At 37.4% G+C, this 21,508-nt stretch overlaps 1 protein-coding gene across 1 annotated transcript; it reads right to left on the bottom strand.

Moving 5' to 3' along the window:
- Positions 1-255: 255 nt before the first annotated feature.
- On the bottom strand, positions 256-17,611 carry LOC140163071 (uncharacterized). Its single transcript, XM_072186441.1, is given in 4 exon segments — positions 256-3,473; positions 3,476-3,821; positions 4,906-5,716; positions 17,435-17,611. Coding segments are annotated over 3 exon segments (1,953 nt in total). The 5' UTR covers positions 5,665-5,716; positions 17,435-17,611; the 3' UTR covers positions 256-2,625.
- Between the last annotated feature and the right edge of the window lie 3,897 nt (positions 17,612-21,508).

Below are 21,508 nucleotides of genomic sequence, written 5' to 3'. Positions count from 1 at the left end.
TAGATGAACATGTTGTGGATCCTAGTGAAACGTGTGCATTTATAAAATCATACACTATTCTATTTTCCCTTTGTTTATTTTTTGGGTTAACAAATTTTATTTGAAGAAATTATCCAACAAAATTGACATCAAAAATAATTTAAAGACCATTCTGAAAAAAAAAAAAAAAAAAAAAAAGCGTACCGCTATGATACCGGTATTGTATATTTCCAGCCTCCCGTGAAACTAGAGACAAACAGGTTTTTTTAGGGGGGGGGGGGTGGGCTAATCAGTGCTCATCCTAAACAATTAAATGTCCTATTCAAAGGTTTGTACCCTACTATCACAAAATTGTGTATTGGAATTTAAGGCACAACTTGTGAATGACATTCAAAGCAGGAAGTGATCCAGAATCATACAGAACTGTATTGAATAGTTTGGTAATACCTTTGGTGAGGATATACAGGCTGTATCAAAATGATTGGTACCCATCAGTTTTCAGTGAATATGGACATGACTGCTTCATCAAAATGCAATGATAAATTCTCCCAATTTTTGTTAGATAAATGTGATCAAAGGTTATAAACTATCAATTCTGGCCATTCCAAGAGGATCCTATGTTGCATTACGCAGACCAGGGCTTTTCAAAAAACACCAAAACCAATGGGTACCTATCATTTTGATATAGCCTGTACCAAACTAAAATTACCATACTTCTTATCCAATTACAAGGAATGTCCAATATATTTGTTTTTGCATCAATGATTATTTACAGAATATAATATAAATTTACGACAAAGTTCGGTAAAAAAAAACTGGTGTTTAAAGTATTTTTTTTCACAATATCTAAACAATTGTTTCTTTCACTATAAGCCTGAACTACATGTAAGACTAACTACAGTTGATGGCGAGTAAAGTGTCACTCAAGCTCAATATCATAGGTTTGCCCATCTTACAGTGCCTCTGAAATTACGTGATATAATCATATAAGTAACCAATCAAAACAGGCATTAGATGTAGATATGTCCCAAGCAGACTTGGGTTCTTTCTTACAGTGCCTATGATTGGTTAATTACCGTACATGATATAATCACCTGAGTAACCAATCAAAACAGGCACTATCTTACAGTGCCTGTGATTGGTTAATTACATGTACATGTACATGATATAAATCATCGGAGTAAACACTGACATCACCATCACATCAAGGTGGAAAATGGTATACAGTCCTTGCATAGATACTTTTGTCTTACAATTACAAAAAAATCCCCCCCCCCAAAAAAAAATAAAGAAACGGCATGTGATATTTGCACATCATGATCGCCCTGATTTTGGGGCAGAACAAATGATTGGGCAGGAAAAAACCTTTATGTGTTTATGGCCCCTGAACATGTTTAAAACAAAACTGCCAATGAGTTACACAAGGGGTTTTCCTGTAAACATGTTCAGGGGCCAATGACACATACAACATGTAGGAGATTTTTCCTGCCCAACAAGATGGTGATGAACTATTTTCCTACAATGTGATTAATGCTGAGTGTGCTAGCCACGAGGCTTCATTAAAAAAGTTCCAAGTTTTTTGATATTTTCTCAAAATTTCAAGAGCTCTATCAAGAACCACTGCACCAATCCAATACTAGACTTGTTTGTACTCATTCTATTGTATTTTTACCCGCATGAAGAAGGACAAGAGAGAGTTAGCAATGGAGAGATCAATAGAAAAATAAGAGCGGGAAAACCTAATCACACTCGAAAATGGCGACAAATACAACACACTAAAGCTACACATACACACAGAAGGAGTAATACCACAATTTCTCCCTTCCTGGGAATCAAATACATGGTGTAATACTTTGTGTATAAAATACTTACAAATGATACTATGGTTTCCATACAAAACAAAATAATTATTGTATTTTGTCACTTTTGTTCGCTACCCGAGGTAGTTTTCAATGAGTTCCCTCTTTCAAAATTACACAATATTTAAAAAGGAATGAGTTGATCAAATTATAAAAGAAAAAAAAATACAGAGCTGGTTTCCATTCTTGACTCAAATTTACTCTGCCTCAGGCCCTGGGTTTAAAAAAAATACTGCTCACCTTAAAATGAATGGGCTATTCCATTTAAAATCCATACCCCTGTGGAAGATTTTGCAAATATCTTCCACAGGGGGAGTATGTTTTTCAAACGTAATTGGTCATGTTGCTGTCAGCAGATCTGTGGGAGTGAACAAGACCCTCCAACTTTAGAGTGAGACCATTAATTCAACACTGAAATATGGGGGTTGGGTAGGGGGTGGTACAGTGCCGAGTCTGTACATAAGCACCCAGTAAAGTTATTTTCAGCAAGAGTGGTACATGTAACTATTTTTCTTTTTCCAAATTGGAAGGTATCATAGCACTCAGCAGCAGAAAGATGTCCATTAGCAGAGCTGTGCATTTAGCTCTGCGCCACTGAGCTGTGCGCTCAGTGGCACAAAGACCTAACTCCAATATAGTAAATGGTGTTAATCTTAAAATGCAGGGAGATTAATGGACATACATCTTTGTGCTGCTGAGCCCTGAATGGACGATCTTGATTCAATCACTCATACAGCAGCCAATGAAGATACGACTTCCTGTTGCTGAACAAATGGCTTGTAATACTCTAGCCTTCGATTTCAGGCCATTCCATGAAGTGTCTAATGATGTGCCGCTTCCACTCGTCATGTAGCACAAACGGCCTAGCACAATAATCGCAGAAAAACTTGGCAATACCCGCCATCTTTCGCCTGATAATGTCTTGCTTGAAAACTTTGTAATTCAGCTTGGAGCTTTCCAGATCTGTGATCCGTGGCTGATGGCGGCGCGAGGATACAGCCTTTGGCGGTAGCGTCGTGGGTGCCGACATTGACGCGTGATCGTCTGTGATCACTTCTTTTTTGACGTGTGGATGAGAGCTGGTATGATTGGACGGACTTCGTAGATTCGTTTGCCTGCCCGCAGCATAAGGCACTTCTTCTGCGGTAGGTGAAAAGGCATCATCGTTTACCCCAGCATGACCGTTCACCTGAGGAGCTTTCGCTGGCGACTTTGCACGCCTTGGCGATGCGCTGGCATCGACAGTCCGTTGCAGCGGTTTACGCGAGGTACTTCGCAGCCGCTTCTTAAAGGTCGTTTTCGTGCGATGATTCGTCGGGCTCAGCTTCTCCATCTTGATTTTTTTGTCCCACATGCTCTTGTTCTTGACGTCGGGATCGGCGGTTTCGTCGTGGCAGATCATGTGGTTCTCCAACTGATGCTTGAACGGCGTATTGAAGGTGCACATGTTACAACAGTACGTTGCAGTCTGGAGATGTATGGAGCGGTGGGTGTGGAAGTCCTTTTCTAAACTCGTAGAATAGGAGCAAAACTTACACTTGAACTGCTTGGTGTCCTCATGTAACGCGATATGATTCTTGATGGAAAACGGCTGACTGGTTGAGAAGGAGCAGTACGGACACTGCAGAGGGCGCTTCCTTCGTGCATCGTCATGTGCTCCCGCAACGACTTGGGGACGGTTGACGCAAACGGACACTCGTCGCATTTGAACGGTTTCTCACGCGTGTGGGTCCGGATGTGGACGTTGAGATGACCCTTTTGGGTGCTCTCGTCCGAGCACAGATCGCATTTATACGGCTTAAGTCCAGTATGAAGCGTCATGTGTTGTAGAAGGTTGTGTTTGCGAGCGGTGGTGTACGTGCACTCGGAGCAGCTGTACGCTTTCTCGTGTCCGTATTTCTTCATGTGGACCTTGAGGATGGACTGGTGTTTAGATCTGTATGCGCAGGTATGACACTGGAATGGACGTTCACTACTGTGGACCTATGGGAACAGAAAGAAAAGGTAAGAAATACAAATCATGAAGTCAATATTAGAAGAGATCATTTATGCAAAAGCCGATACATGTTACCAACACTCATTTGGCAAAATAATACAGTGGAAACTCATTATAACGAAGTTCTATCCAAATTTCGGTATATCAGGGTTGTAAAAACAATAAATAACAAAAGAATTTTGTATCTTGGTTCTGGAAAAATACTTCTTTATAACAGGGTTATTCTTGTATCCGATTTCGTTAAAAATGTGCCCATCCACCACAAACTGGTCGTAAAGTCGGCATTTTCCATTTTGAGATACAATCAAAAACAGTATGTGGATTTCTATGTAAAGTATATTAGGAATTTGACCTCTGATGAACCATAAATTCACTTCTAGATGTCCAATGAAGCTGATTGAGGTGTCATTTTAAAGCTGAAAGCGCATTCTTTCAAAATCTGCAATAAACAGAAAATGACTTTACTACCACTTCGTGGTGGATGGTCACAAATGAGGTTTTACTGTAGTACAAAATGATAACAGTTGATGGCATTGGCATCCATGATTGTACTTTCATGGACTAAACACAAAACTAATAAAAATCATCATCACTGACCAGATGATGTGGAACAGCGTATCTCGGGTCTGAGCTGACTTCCAGTGCTGGTACTGTGGACTTTGATATACGGTGATGGGAGACAAAAGCTGTATGGCAATTCCTCTTTCAGGAGGTGAACCTCTTCTATTTCTTTAAATTACACATCAGTGTCCTCCTTCTATTTTTGTTTAATACTCTTTTCCCTTTTCAGTCAGTCAAGCTCCGCGACCTGTTAAAGAAGTGCACACAGTTTGCTGATTTTGGGAAGCCCTGCCATATATCGTCGGCGGGTGGGCAGGAAAAACTTCTAGAAGTTTCCTTGGTCCCTGTCCATGTTTAAAACAAAACTTCCTATGTAACCTGTTGGCAGTTTTGTTTTAAACATGTTCAGGGGCCACAAGCATAAAGGAGGTTTTTCCTGCCCAACAATGATATATCCTGGATAAAGCCTAAAAGGTTCGAGCACGATTACCGACTACCACATACACTTACCTGCATGTGTACTCTAAGGTGACTCCTCTGAATTGTCGCATAATCACAATCTGGGCATACAAATGGCTTGGATCCGCTATGCATACGCATGTGCACCACGATGTGCCCTCGTTGACGAGCCCTGTAATCGCAGATGCGACATTTGTACGGTTTCTCACCAGTATGGATCAGAGTGTGGCTGGCGACAGCGCTGTAATACTGAGACTGAAACGAGCAGTACGGACACTCGTAATGACCGCTTTTCAAGTTCTTCTTGATGCGTTCTTTGCGTGGTTTTGTGCGCATTTTCTCATACCCCACACTCGCCTTGAGACTGTCTGTTCCGCCTCCGCCACCGTCCACTACCTCCTCTTCCTCCTCAACTGCTTCGTCCAACGGCGTCATGAGGATTTTCTCAATCTCCTCCGGATCGGCCAAATCAGCAATGGCCTCTTCGTCTGGCTCTCTCTTTGGAAACATGCGCGGCCGACCCCGACGTTTTTTGACCAGCCCATTAAGGACGACATCCTGGTCTACTTTGGCCTTTGACCCCCTTTTACGCTGCATCTGTCGTTTCCTGTGCACCAGCCCAAGTTTCCTTCTACCTCTCCCCACTGGTTTTTCTCCGTTGACATGTTGGCTATCGTTTGTTAAATTGTCATTTGTGTACACATCAACAGAGCCATTGGTTTGTTCTGTACTGCTGTGAGCCTGTTCATCTGTTATGGAATTGGAGCTTACGTCAGATGTACTAGGCTGGGAAACTTCAGCCTCCGCCATAACGGATTGGTCAAAAGGTCACACCGACGCCTGTCCAATAGAGTACATTGATCTGAAAAAATGGAAGAGAGAAGACTTAATATTTATCGTATAGGCCTATATATGTGACTTTCTCTGACAAAATTAGAAACAAGTCACATTTTAGAATGTTCATCATGTAAGCACTAACTCCCTATTCCAGAAAAATACAGCACTCAAAAATATTACTTTTGTTTTGTTTTCCCAAATGAATCCTTTAGTTAGTTCTCTAAAGGGCAATGAAAGTCAAATTTTAATTTTTGTCAAGCCCAAAGACTTACAAAGACTAATTTCAAATTACACATTTAAATTTTTGGAAACACATAAATTTTGGAATTTTACATAACCAATATTAATAATCAAAAATAACAAAATATTAAAATTTATATGAGCTAACTCTTAGCAACAGTAGCCTAGATACTCAAGAATATGAATGCTTAGACTTGTGCCAAGTCTTGGTATTTTCATAATTCCAAACTAGATGGACCGCGGTTCTCGGATGTCGCGGTTTTTGACGCATAGCGTCGACCGTGATGCCTCCACCAAAGGGAGTGATGTGTTACTCACAAGCCTAAAAGAGGAGACTGAATTTGACCTTAGATGACACCTGGATGACCCCAAAACAACCTTTCAATGACTCCTGGGTGACCCCAGATGACCCCAAAATGACCACCCAAAAATTTGGCTCTAAATGTTGACTGAACCTACCAAGTTTCATGCCCATATAGTAGTTTTTACTAATTTGACCTCAGATGACCTCTGGTGACCCCAAAATGACCTTCCAAAAATTTGGCTCTAAATGTTGACTGTACCCACCAAGTTTCAAGCCGATATAGTAGTTTTTACTAATTTGACCTCAGATGACCTCAAAATGACCTTCCAAAAAACCTGGATGACCCCAAAACAACCTTTCAATGACTCCTGGGTGACCCCAGATGACCCCAAAATGACCACCCAAAAATTTGGCTCTAAATGTTGACTGAACCTACCAAGTTTCATGCCCATATAGTAGTTTTTACTAATTTGACCTCAGATGACCTCTGGTGACCCCAAAATGACCTCCCAAAAATTTGGCTCTAAATGTTGACTGTACCCACCAAGTTTCATGCCCATACGATAGTTTTTACTAATTTGACCTCAGATGACCCCTGGTGACCCCAAAATGACCTTCCAAAAAATTGGCTCTAAATGTTGACTGTACCCACCAAGTTTCAAGCCCATACGACAGTTTTTACTAATTTGACCTCAAATGACCCCTGGATGACCTCGGATGACCCCAAAATGACCTTCCAAAAATTTGGCTCTGAATATTGACTGTACCCACCAAATTAATGACCCCTGGATGACCTCGGATGACCCCAAAATGACCTTCCAAAAATTTGGCTCTGAATATTGACTGTACCCACCAAATTTCATGCCCATACAACAGTTTTTACTAATTTGACCTCAGATGACCCCTGGGTGACCCCAGATGACCCCAAAATGACCTTCCAAAAATTTGGCTCTAAATGTTGACTGTACCTACCAAGTTTCATGGCCATATGACTAGTTTTGCTAATTTGACCTCAGATGACCCCTGCATGACCTCAGGAGACCTTGACCCACTAACCAATCCAAACTTGTTCTGTCTGGGGTCAAGATGCACCCACCCACCAAGTTTGAGGAACGTGCAACCCCTAGTCTCCGAGAAAAGAGGTAAATAAGGAAAATGGGCCCTCTGACCTCAAATGACCTTTTACCTCAGTATATGACCTTGAACCTCACCCAAAAAAAAGTAGCCAGAGTTAATCAGCGTGTTTATACTGAGCGTACGGCCTTTTGACCCGCTATTTTCCGGGCACAAAATACCGATCACAATCCGGCCACCGTTACCCAGCTTGTTTCTACTGAGACCAGAAAGCCGGGTCTCGCACGATGCACGGCATTTTTTTCCTGTAAACCGGAAGTACGGAAAACAGATTTCAACAAGCACAAGGCATGACGATTGTATCCTAAATTTAAATGTCTACGTATGGCAGCTCATGGCATAGGACCTAATCACAATTTAGTGTTTTCGTTAATCCAAATTGCATTAATTTACCAGTGGATCTATAGTAGTTGGCTATTATGATAATTAATTTACAGCCAAAATATAACCAACTCATTAACTATAAAGAACTAGGCCTAGAATACGTAAAGTAATATCCACTTTACTTCAACAAGTTCATGCTAATCACACATGTGGCCAGTGTATATAATATCAGAAAGAAGGAACCTACTACATTATAGGCCTATAATGCCCTACTATAATACAAATAGAATATAAATTGCGTTATTTTTGCAACACACATGACCTCGACCCGGCAACCGATCACACGGCTCGTTTCTACTGAGCGGATTACACGCTTTGATTCCGGCATGATCCACCTCAAGAGGTGGATCACGAAAGGCGAGCACATGACCCGGCATGACACGGCAACCGATTACCCAGATCGTTTCTACTGGGCTTGTTACCAGCCATGACCCGGCACGGCACGGCATGGCTAGGAATTTGGCCCGCAGTAGAAACACGCAGTTTGACCATGACCCACCTATCCTGAAAATCTGAAGTCAATCCGCCCATCCATGCCCGCGATATCGCATCCGGACGGAAGGACGGACGGACATTGCAAAAACAGTATGCCTCGCGGTGGAGGCATAAAAATGTGTGCTGTATTTTTCTGAAATCAGGAGTAACATCGCAATGTGCAATTTTGGTATAGAGGCTTAAATGGTCATCTGGAAATCTATTAAAATTACCGGTATACTTTTTTGGAAAGCTATATTGGCCCAAGAAATCCAAAAATGGAGTCAGAACTACATTGTAGCGAAGGGTGATACATGTATGTGATGCGATCAAGCAAAATCAGTCGGAACTCGGAAATATTGATTTTGAGATATAGCCAAACAAAGGAAATATGGTACGTGTTTTGAACTCGCCACCCAAAAATGGTGGTTTTGTTACGCTCCAAATCGAGACTCGCTCAAATTGTTATATCTCTGCTTAAACAAAAGGTATTGTAGTGTGTTTGGTGTCATTTTGTAGCTGAATGAGTGACCTAACAGACCTCCAAAGGAGAATTGTTTATCAGCTAAGATAGTGGAGTTATAATTTTTTGAGTTCAGAATGGCCGAGGTGGTTGTTGTGGCGGTGGCGGTGGCGGTATGTACAAAGTCTATGAGAAATATAGATTTTGTGTGTGCACGTTGAATCAACTGATCATATCTTTGCATCCATATGGGCTACAGGCATGGTTAAGAGCTCTTGTGAAAGGTTATTAATTATGCAAATTATTTTTAATCATTTTGAACTCTTTATGATTGGTTTAGTCTATAAAATACAAACTTTTACGTACAAAACTACCCGTTTTCATATTAAACACTGTAGTAAGCAATGCGGATGTCTTCAAAATCTAAAAGTTGCTGTAAATATTTAATTACTTATCCTATCATAGTCAAAGTATACATTTTCTGAGAGGAAATTTGATGAGGAATCTAAATATGGACTTACTTTTTCTGTATGGGTTAGGGGTAAAATGTTTCAGTTCAAAATATGTTGAATTGTAAAAAATTTGAACATATTTTGGGACACCCTGTATTCTGAGATTACCAAACAGCTGTGATTTTTTTTCTTCCCCAGTCAGTAGGATCCCCCTAACCTAAACCAAATCAATGTTGTTTACTTTCAGTTTATAACTGCAAGTTAGTAATAAGCAATGCATTAAGTGACCCATTTTTTATTTGGAATTTTGTTATTCCACCCTGTATAACTTCAAGGTCACCCTGTACAACGAGTTGAAATGTGTATACTTGAATTGCTTAAATACCTTCAGCTTTCCAAAAATGTATACTTTTGCTAGTTTAGGGTTGATAGTTGTGTAGATATTCTAATTTGAAACTTGATTGGTGTAAAAATTCATAATATTTGTGATGTAACGCTAAGGGTGGCGAGTTCAAAACACACGGCCATATTTCCTTTGTTTTGGAAACTCTTTGATTGCTCATATCTATTGCTCAATTTCAATGGGGTTTTCTGCAAAATCAAGATTTGTAAATGCTTTTTACTATCCTATAAGAAATTGAAAATTTAATATTTCTGAGTTCCGACTGATTTTGCTTGATCGCATCACATATGCTAAAGAAATAATGTAAAAATTACAAGCCTTTTTTTTTTTGTTATTTTAGATTAACTTTACCTGGGACAATGCTTTTTATTCATGTGTTTTGAAAAGTTTAGATGATTAGCTTCCTAAACCAATGTGTAAAAAAATTCTAGCTCTGGAGTTTAAATAATCAATGGAAATGGGCAGAGGGGAAAGGCCATTAATATTAGCAATTGCTACATTACATAACATGACCCTGTAAAATATTACTAGTGCTGAAAGATGTGTTGAAAGTGGGTTGTCCCCCTACATGTTTTTGAAGGTCCTGGCAGCTGGTTTTTAACCCACATGGAACCTTCAAGATACTAGTGTAAGCATGATATTTTCACGGCATTAAAATTTTGTGTTTTATAGAGAATCCATGTGCTGGGACATGAAATTTTCACAAATTTGTACATTTTCTGGAAGGTCTATTAATTATAAAGAAACAAATATTATTTGTGTGCACAAAACTTTTGCAAATCAACTGCACTCATTTCAAATTTTTGAAAGTTTTATGCATGTGAATATTTCATGCTAAAGCTTGCAGTATTATTTCCTCACAGAATCTGTGATTCACTATGGACCATAATAGCCTCATCCCAATGGCATAGTCCAATAACCTCAATTACATAATTGTAGTGCAAAATTTGACCTCAAGTTGCAGAGTATGAGTTTTTGTACCCAAATTTTCAAAGGTCATTCAATAATGTACAAATGTATTGGGATTTAAGAACTGTGCCCCTGATAGATGAGCATGTTGTGGATCCTAGTGATTTCCTGGCCATATTTTGTGGCTCTCATTGGAGTGACACTCCTTGGGGGAGCTAGAGCAAGGGTCAATGACAAGGTCATTCAACCAAAGTGGAAGATATTCATTGGCAATGGCAAGGGATGAAATGTGTAAACTTTAAAGTTTGGGTACAAATATTGGTTGTGTGCCTGACAACCATATGATTGTCCACAACCTGACAACCACTTCTGTCATGCTGCAGGAAATGTGAGCTTTTCCAAAAAAGCATTGATTTTAAACAGTGCAATTTGACAGTCTGTAGTTTGAACTACTTTGAACAACTTAATTTCGCTAGCAATTTAATTTTGCTAATTTCACTAGCCCCTTCAATCGCTAAATTAAATTACTGCATTTTTACAATGGTTTATATAACAATAATATGAAGAGCTTTGTTTCAAAACCCCTATGAGCCTATCCACTTGAGCAATTTTAAGAAAACATCAAAAAATCATCAAGAAAATCACTGATATAAGGGGGTTTGCAACAAAAGCAGTTTTTGGCGGGATGCTTATCCTCCTACCAAAGCATCCCGCCAAAAACTGCTTTTGTTGCAGACCCCCTTATAATTTATATTAGAGATTTTTTTGATGAGTTTGTGATGTTTTGTCAAAATTGCTCAAGTGGATGTACATAACAAAGCTCTTCATATAGCGAGGATAAAAAATTTGTGAAATTAAATTGATGACTTCTTGCCAATTCACCAAATCAAGTTGTCGTGAAATAAAGTGTTTCACAGTATTCCCCCATTTGACTTCTTTTGAGGTAGGCAATTTACTGGCCCAATTATAGAACCTGTTTCGCTCATGAGTCATTCCATGCCAACTGAGGGAGGGGTGCACACAATATACCTGATGGATCTTTTTCTTAGTTTGGGTATTGATAGATATCAATGAGAAATGAAAAACCTGAAAATATGAGCCTCTAACTCTGTTTAGGTATCACACAGCGTCAATTTGAAATTTAAGTGGGGTGTGGGATGAGCACTACACCCTGGAACATTCAAATGCTCTACACTGGGGTTTTTTTCGGGTGTAGATTTAAAATTTGCTGAAATCAAATCCATCTTGCTTCCATACAGGTATAGGGCCCCAAAGTGGGAAAAATTTCGTTTGAACTGTATACTCAGGAGGGGGGCCTTTGCCCAGAAACTAAAAATATGTTTATTGTTGGAGTTGGTAGATCTACTTTAGAACTTATAAAGCACCGAGATAATTTGTGACGCGCAAAAAACTCCAAAATTCACAAATTTTGGGTATTATAAATCGCAAATTTGAAGTTGGCTGCGAATATTAAGATTTTTCCAAAACATTCAAATTTAAAGTATTCATTTCCAAAAAACTTTTAGTTTTCACTAAAATTGAAAGAAATCATGGCAATCTGCAATACAATCCATGCAGAAAAAAGTAGGCCTATAGAAAATATTTCAGAGAAATAAAAGGAGAAAAAAATATTCAAAAAATTTGAAAAAGTTCTGCAATTTTGAACTTATGGGGAAATGCGCACATTTTGGGAATAACTGGCCATGCGTTTTGAGTTGGGCCGGTAATGCGTTACATGTTTTCGCGAGATGAAAATTGCATGTTTTTTCATTTAGATACATGTATGAATATCTTTCACATATTATACCTAACATATATAAAAGTATACATTTTCTGGCTGCAAATGAACCAAGGAATCCAAAAATGCACTTTAAAATGACACAGGGTGTAACACGAAGGAGTTATGAAACTGAAAATACCAAATATTTTAGGGAAAAAATGTAAAATTTGACAAATTAAAAAAAAAGTTAGCTTCATCCCACATATTTAAAAGTTCCATATTTGAATTCCTCTCAGTCAGAGCTTTAAATATATAACATCATAGGGTTCAATAAAATTAAAATGATTTTGCGCCAGCCTCTTTCAAGGCATATTTTTCCATTGACTTCAATGTGTAACCCGAACGGAAAATATAATATGCAAAATTGCTTCTCAAAGCAAATTAAATTACCTGGAATATGATTGTATGGTGTACCGTGTTATAGTAATATGCAGTTTAAAGTGTATTGTAAAAATGTGAAAAAAGAAATGGACCTCTTGCATCATATGACCCCTGGGGGTCACTTTTATTAAATTTGCTCCTCCTGATCCTCCTCCTCCTGATCCTCCTCCTCCTGATCCTCCTCCACCCCGCACATTATGCTAATTAGATTCAAATTATTCAAATGTTAATAACTTTTTACAACTTTTTTAAGGTTTACTGTATTGGTCTCATCACAAGCTTTAATTTGACACCAAATTTAAAGACATAGGCTGCATATTAATTGAGAAAATAAAAAAGATGAACCCTAAAATGTCGCGCGCATGTAACATCTCCACCTATTTACTGGCCCAACTCAAAACGCATGGCCAACTATGGACAAATTGAAATCGCGCAAATCACTAATTTTCCAAAACTGCCACACAAAATTTGCTCTCAAAAATTGTGCATTTTCCCAGTGCTTAACTTAGCATCAAACCTGTCTGACTCGGAGCGCACTTAGCTACTCTGGGGCTGATCAAAGATGACAATTTATAATAATTATAAATTGGGTGGGGGTCATGTCAGGACTGAAATAATTAAAAAATAATAGGTTTGAGGAGATACTAAGTTACAAAATGTACTACAATGTACTAGTACCGGTAGGGTACGTAATATTATGGGCACTTAAAATAAAGTACATGTATGGTAATGGTTCAAATTAGGGGCAGTTTGCTGACAAGGTTGCAAAAACTTGCGTCCAGACAGATTTTTGTGCGTCCATCTGAAATTCACAATACACACGTACCCCGGGTCTACACCTCATCAAATGTTGATTGTTAAAAAAAATGAAAGTGCATTTTCGCCGTGATATTCCATCTCCATTCGCTATGATAATTTTTCTCATTTCTGTGTCAGTTTTGGTCCAAAACGTGGTCAAAAACAGGTGCAAAAACATGAGCAAAGTATGTCAATCTTAAGCAATTTATTTTCGTTCATACTTTTACTTCCGCATTTCTTTTTTTAAATTAATGTGGTGTTGATGCTACAAAGCTAAAACATGCGCTGCCACAAATAATGTATACAAAAAAATGTTATCATTTGGATTTTGTCTTTAAAATTGCTTTTATTCATCGTAACAATAATACTAATAAAGGAAACATAGATTATTTATGAGAAAATAAACTTAAAACATTAAAAATTGAATATTGTCAGCTTGTGATAAATAATTAAATAAACATTAACCGCATGTTAGCGGCGCACGTCGTCAGTCCAGCATGCTTGCATGTAAACAAATCAATTGGGACTTCCCCATCAAACAGCGATCGTTCGGAAAGCATGCAAAAAGTGCACGATTTCCTGATGTTACATTTACAAATATTGCAGAATTTACTTAAATTCTTAGCAGGTGGGTCAGAATTTTGGGGCTTTTTATTAGGCCAAAAAAAAAAAAAAGGTTTGTCTCACAGCTCACGAGAAATTTAAAAACAAATGCGAAATGCGATTTTTTTTTTTTAAAGTATTTTGAGAAAAAAGTCTGATTTTCGCCGATTTTTTCTGGAAAAACTATAAAAATTTCCGCATTTGTTTTTTGTCAAATCGTGGGATTTTACAAACGCTGCTGCGGCGCTTTGAGACTAACCTTTTTTTTTTTTTGGCCTTTCTTATTTTTTATCATCAATTAATGATAAAATTTCGAAGTTATGTCTGCGTCCACATGCATGTGACATGGACGCAAAATACTTGATTAGCCATGTGAACTTGCGTCCAAATTTGTAAAATACGCGTCTGGACGCAATGACGCTCACTAACGGGAAGCCTGATTAGGGTAGGGGTGTGATTTTGCACCAAAAAAATTGCAACAAAAATTTTTTTTTAAATAAAGTTACCGTATTCGTTCCAATAAGCGCCCATGCCCCAATAAGCGCCCACCCAGTGTATTTTCAATTTGCTAAAGGGTGCCATTCATGTTGACGTGACATGACAGATAGATGTCGATACAGTGAAATTGCTGCAGGACTACAAGTCCTGCGTAAACTTGTAATACATTTTCTGCATCAGAAAAGCTATTAGAATGTCTCAGAACCCTTTATAACACACGTAAATTTGTCTCTAATAAACGCCCTACGAAAAAAATAGGTAAACAAGGTAAAAAATAAAAGCCCACCCAAAATGACTTTGTTAAGCGCCATACGGTATTTATTTTTTCGGTTTTGTAGTGTCCCTGGACTTAGACCTAAATGCATGTAGGATCATTCATGGTTAAAAATTTAAAAAATTGCGCGATGTTTTGTGTTTTTAATATGAAATTTGTTTTCACATCATTAGCCTACTCTATTAATAATATCAAAATGCATTGAATTTGAATGAAAATGATTTTTTTTAGTTAGGGTCAATATTTTAACCTAAAAAAAAACCACAACTGACCAACCCAACTTATAATGGCTCCAAAAATCACAACTGACCATTAGTGACCAACCCAACTTGGTATAATGGCTCCAAAAGTTCATCTGCCCGTAAAAACAGGGTGGTGTTTTTTTTGCCTATTTCATCCTTTTTGCAGCTGCATCACATTTTCCTCATGTGTAAAGCTTTGTAAATAAGTTGAAATAAGTTGAAATTAGGCACAAAAAAAAGTTGTCCTACATGTACATGTAGGAGAAAATGGAAAGAGGGCTTTGCAATTTTTTTTTTAATTGGATTTTTGGGATACTATTTTTTTTTTCTTAGAACTTTCTTTTTTTGGATGACTATAAAAAAATAACATGAAAAAGATTTCCTGTGTAAAATGAGAATGTTAAAAAAATAGGACCAGGTCTACATCTAAAATAATAATAATTTATAAGAGATTTTGGATATTTTCAAATATTTTTGTTATTTTTCCTATTTGCTTCCTTATTTTGTTTCTAAAATTTCTGTGATGAAAAAACATGTTAAGAAGGCTTTGGTTATAACACATTGCAAACACTTTCTTCAAGCTAGGGGTAGGGCTTTGGGGAAATAACAAAAATATCAGGGGGCCTCCCCGATTTTATGATGTGTTGACAAGCACTTTGCAATTGCAATTTTACACAGAAATGAATGGTAAAAAAATAAAATAATAACAAATAATAAGGACCTTCCTCACCAATTTTGGAAAAAGTCCAGACGAAATACATGTTATTTTTTTTACTTGGCCTAACGAAGCCACCCAATAAATAAAACAAATAATACTTTTTATACGGTAATACTATAGGCTAAAATAGCCAAGAAGGACATAAAAATTTGTTTCACATGCCACCTTTTTGGAAAAGTGACTGAGGAAGGAGGTTTTTTTTTTATTTGTTTTTTGTTTTTTGTCTTGACAGTTTGTAAATGTAAAGTTGACATTGCTGGCAGTTGTGAGCATCTGCCAGGAAAATGACGAGGATAATGCCCTTTAAGAATATGAGGCGTAAGACCCCAAATTTGTTATCAGAACTTATCACTAAAACATTTTACTCTTGAAAGTATTAAAAACTTTAAAAATTTAATAGAAAAATAGAAAAAAAAAATATGGAATGATCCCAGATATTGGGGGAGGCAAAACAAATTAAATTTTTATTTGGCCTATAAACAAATTATAAATACGGTACTTACAAACTTGGACATGTTTAGAACTTGAGTACGGAACATGTATAGGGGCCTAATGTAGGCCTAGTAAGTACTGCTTATTTAAATACAATTTCAAAAAAGTAGTAAAATTAATATCTTTTTTATTTTAGGGGGTTAACTTTACATTAATCAGGGCCTCAGAACGATAGATCAAGTGTTGCGTGCAGCGTACAGTAGGGCCTACCAAATAACATGTACGTACAGTTGTCAATAATTAGCCACAAATAATATACATAAAAATAAAGAAACTTTACCAGTTACCACATCAAAAGTTACATAACACACACAATGATGTAAATAAACAGTGTAGCAATAGCATAAAACATGATAAATAGACATACAAAATGTACATGCCTTAGAAAATAAATAATTATAACAAAAGAATAAATCTTCCCAACTACAATCCACATGTGCAATGAAAATAGTTTATTATGCTATCAGAGGAAGACATATTTAACTTAATCATCATAAACAAAGTCCACAGCCACTTCAACAGGAAGTGACCTGTTAGTCAAGTCTGGTGAGCTTTTATAAAAAAAAATCCTCAAATCACCCAAACTTTACTTCAGTTACAATTTACCAAAGCAACTAAACTTATTTTTACCAGATTTTAATCACTGCATATCAACTTTATCTTTGCCCAACACGTGTGATGCAAAATCATGACCCTTGGGTTGAATAATTTATTCCAGGTTTGCCCCGTTGGCTAGGACCCACACCACATGATTTTCCGCTCTCGTCTTCTGCTGATATGCTAAGTTGTTGAAGTAGTGTCGTATTACATACGGCCATGACTGTACACTGTGTGTAAAGCCTATGCAGCAAATGCATGGGCAACCGAGCATGCAAGTTGCTAAAACTGAACTCGTCTTTCGTAGACGGGTTATTTTCGAAGGTTTATTTCGCACAATTTAAGCATTACATGAATGGCTAACTACCACGGAAATTATCTATAATGTCTGAATAAAATAATCAAGTATATAGTTTGAAGAATCATTAAGTAGTTTAGGTGAAATAAGGTGAAATTTGGTACCTAGTTTTACGAAAGTCAACAACTTCGCTGAGTGTGTATCCAATAGCTCCATATGCAAATGAATAGGAGATCCCACGGAGACGCGAGGCAACAACTTGTTGAACAACTTCATCGAAACTTTAACCAAAAACTTACCGAAATATGGATGCAGTCCGTCAGTGTCACTCCTCCGGTATACTACAGCTAGTTGAAGTAAAGTCTCCTGTAGCTTTATCTTAATTCCAAAGAGTCCTTGTTAAGGTTTTGAAGCTAAATTTGGATGATATTTCGAGGATAGTTTTAGAGTCTCATGAAGTTTTCCAATCATCGAGTCCGTGGAGTGATAAAAATCTGACTGACCTTCTGAACACCCGGAGCTTTTATCAACAGAGGGCGCTGTGACTTTGTTAATTGATTGATTTTAGGAGGATTTAGCAGTAGGATTTAGAGAATTATTAATAAGATTATTGTGTTTCACTTCCACGAGGAGGTCTACGGGGAGAAATTCTACAAGGATAATAATTTTGCAGAAAAAGGATATTGCTAATTATTAATATTTATACAGAAATTGTTTTTACGATAGGAATTTAGAGAGATGAGTTGGTGAGGAAATGAGTCTCACTAGAAATTCCGGATGTAAGAAGATACCCGTACCTAGAGTGATTACAATTTTTATTTTTCTAAATTTATATTTAGGCCTATAGACTAGTGCCTATTATTATTTTTTTTCTCTTAATAAAGCCAAATGGATGGTGCACAAATTTGTGTAGGCCTACCCACAGATAACAACTATCTGACTATGGAAAAAACCGAGATTCAATTGGAATACGTTTTCAATATTAGACCCTAAAAAGGCTTTGTTTGTTTGTTTTGTTTTTGTTTGGGGTTTTTTTATGCTTAATTTTTGTTTTTGTTTTTTTTTGTTTTTGTTTTTTAAGAATTGACATAGGAGTCCCAAACCAAAAACATGTAGGCCTATTTCTGGTTCTAAAAAGAGGTATAAATGTTCTAACTCAAAAATTTGCTATCAGTAACTGATTGTAATCAGAATTGCGTATTGAAGTGCAATATTCATAGTATGCCATTAAGAACATGCATTCAACATGTTCAATAATATAAGCCTGCGTATATACTTTACTTTTACTGTCATATAAACCTTTTTGACCATTTACTAGTATTTTGATGTAATAAACATCAGTATAATTTCGAATTCATGCAACTGATGGTGATGCGTTCATCATAATAACATATTTTTATCTATCAAAAACCGACTATGGTATAGTCTAATCGAAAAGATTCTTGAGCTGTTATGTTGTAAATAAAGAAGGCTGAAACAACATCACCTTTGTAAAACTTACTATTACTAACAACAATAAATCAAGCAAGTTTTCAAAGTATGATTTGTAGAATGATCTTCTGCAAAACATCATATTTGGACATTAGCCCCAAAAGTGCCCGCAAAAGTGCCAATTTTTGCGCGATTCGCCCGATTTATTCCACTTTTGCCCCATATTTCACCAGTTTAGCTTCAATAATTATGTCAATTTTTGTACTATAGGGCCCTAAACTTATTCTGTTGCCAAAAGGTGCTGGATTTACTATATACTTCAAGAAATATTTTCCAACCCCATCCCCCAATGTCGAAGAAATCAACGCCACTGATAATCCGGTGGCACTATAAGGATTAAGGGGATACACCCTGGCCAATATATTTTTGCATTTTTATCAAAAATTATAGCGCATTGGTGCCAGGTGGTAAGTAAGAAGATCATGAAGATATGTATATTATAGGCGCAAGGAATACAACTATACTGCACTGAAAATTCAGCAACTCAAGGCAAGTAGGCCTAGTTATTGATTTATTGATCAAATATTGGTTTTCCCCCATTTTTGACTGTAACTCCACAAATGTTGTCTGTGCTGAAATAAAATTTCCAGTGCAGTAGTTGTAGTCCTTGCCCCTATAATATAGATATCTTACTTGTCGCCAATGCGCTATAATTTTTGAGAAAATGCAAAAATAGGCACAAAATTGGGCAGGGGTGTAGTACACCCTTAAGTTAAGGCAATCATGAATTAAAGGCCTATTCAGCGATTTGCTCAACTCGGAAAATCGGAAAAGTCATCAAAATTCACTTTTTGTACATTTTTGTATAGCATGGATATGCTAGCATAGCCTGTCACTGGTTAAACTGAAAATGTAATCTCTCTACTTAGGTTTTGAGAAGTTAGGCCTACATGTGTTTGAATGATGGACTTCAACTTAGTCAATACTGCTGTCATTTTTTGCCAGATTTTGCATTTCAAAAATAGGTAATGACAATTTAATGATTTCATCAATTTCGTTAATTTCAGATAACGTTACCCTCGAATCCATTCGAAATTGTCGACCTTCATTTATAAAAAGTCCCTTTAACCATTTTGACAAAATGATGTCCTGTATGTAGAACCAATAGCTATACAAAAAAAGGGTTCTCAAAGTAGGCCAGAATGAACCATTTTAGACATGAAAAGGGTTCTGTTGAGGCCATAAAGAACCATGGTTCTTTCAATTTCTTAGAATCCTTTTCTCTTGAGCTGTGCGTAGAACCCTTAGAACTTTTTTCTAAGAGTGCTGGAGATACACACAATTAATAATAGCATCACCCTTTGGCTTAAAAGGGCATTTCGTGATCCACAGCCTCACCCCCCACTTTTCTCAAAAAAAGTTGAGATTTTTATATCACTGGAAACCTCTGGCTACATAATGTTTATGTACAAAATATTTCTTGCAGATAAATTCGTTTAGCAAAGATATCGTGAAATTTGAATTTCGTTCTGGTGCACCAGAACGAAATTACAACGCATTGTCTATGGAGCAGTGTAATACACATAATCATGCATAACTCGCGAACGCAAAATCGGAATCAACTGCAAGTTTGGGCATCAGTTTTTTCGTGGATATCTAATGAAAAATTACATAAATAGAGGATGCTAGGATCACGAAATACTCCTTTAAATGATGCTTTTTTAACACTGTTTGCTTCAAAGCCAATAATGCTATCTACTGAAGATAGCAAACATATTGATGATGCATATAAACAGAGAATTCAAGCTATATTTTTTTAGTTAATCGTTAACTGAACAAAACACAATCGGGCCTCAAATCCTTAGTTCGCTTCTTCCAGGGGCATAGCCAGCTTTTTTGGTCGGGGGGGGGCAAAATAAAATTCCGGGGTCACAGACGAAAAAAAATGCAGTTGCATCATAATATACCAGTTTTGTTTTTTAGAGAGATGATGTGCACGTGTAGCCCGCAAAAAATGGTATTTTACACTATTTTCGACCCTGATTGTGATGAAAATGGCTGTGCAATGTGCGAGCGCAATTTTGTATTTGACACTATTTTGGCCCATGATCAGGGTAAATTTCGGTGGGAAAGGGGTTCCTTGCCCCTATTATTTTCCTTTGCTCCAAATTTTCTCTTTCATTTTTTGTCAGAGGGGCACTTTTTCTTTTCTTTTTTGCCGGGGGCACCCCCCCCCCCCCCCCTCTGGCTAAGCTATACTGGCTTCTTGCATTGCTATCTACTGAAGAAAGCATAATTCATAACATACAAAATATTGACTGCTATGGCATGGTTAAATAATAGGCCCAATGTGATCTTAAAACCATGACAATGTGCGAGCGCAGCGCGCAAAATTTTGTATTTTACACTATTTTGGCCCATGATCAGGGTGAATTTTGGTGGGAAGGGGTTCCTTGCCCCTTTTCTTTTCCTTTGCCCTCCTAATTTAATTTAATTTAATTTAATCCCCCCCTCCCCCGCTGGCTACGCTACTGGCTTCTTCCATTGCTATCTACTAAAGATATGAGAATTGGAGATGCATGAGAATTCAAGCTACTAGTATATTTTTTAGTCAATCGTTAACTGAACAAAACACAACCAGGCCTTAAATTCTCAGTTCGCTTCTTCCAGGGCATAGCCAGCTTTTGGTCGGGGGGGGTAAATAAAATTTCGGGGTCACAGATGAAAAAAATTGCAGTTGCATCATACAATATACCGGTTTTGTTTTTAGAGAGATGTGCGCGTGTAGCCCACAAAATAAATTATATTTTACACTATTTTCGACCCTGATTGGGATGAAAAGGGCTTACTGTGACAATGTGCGAGCGCGAGCGCAGCGCGCAAAAATGTTGTATTTGACACTATTTTGGCCCATGACCAGGGTGAATTTTGGTGGGAAAGGG

The sequence above is a fragment of the Amphiura filiformis genome, chromosome 10 (assembly GCF_039555335.1).
Source record: "Amphiura filiformis chromosome 10, Afil_fr2py, whole genome shotgun sequence".
Classification (NCBI taxonomy): Eukaryota; Metazoa; Echinodermata; class Ophiuroidea; order Amphilepidida; family Amphiuridae; genus Amphiura; species Amphiura filiformis.
The sequence above is the reverse complement of the archived record's forward strand: the minus strand, read 5'-3'. Positions and strand labels throughout refer to the sequence as shown.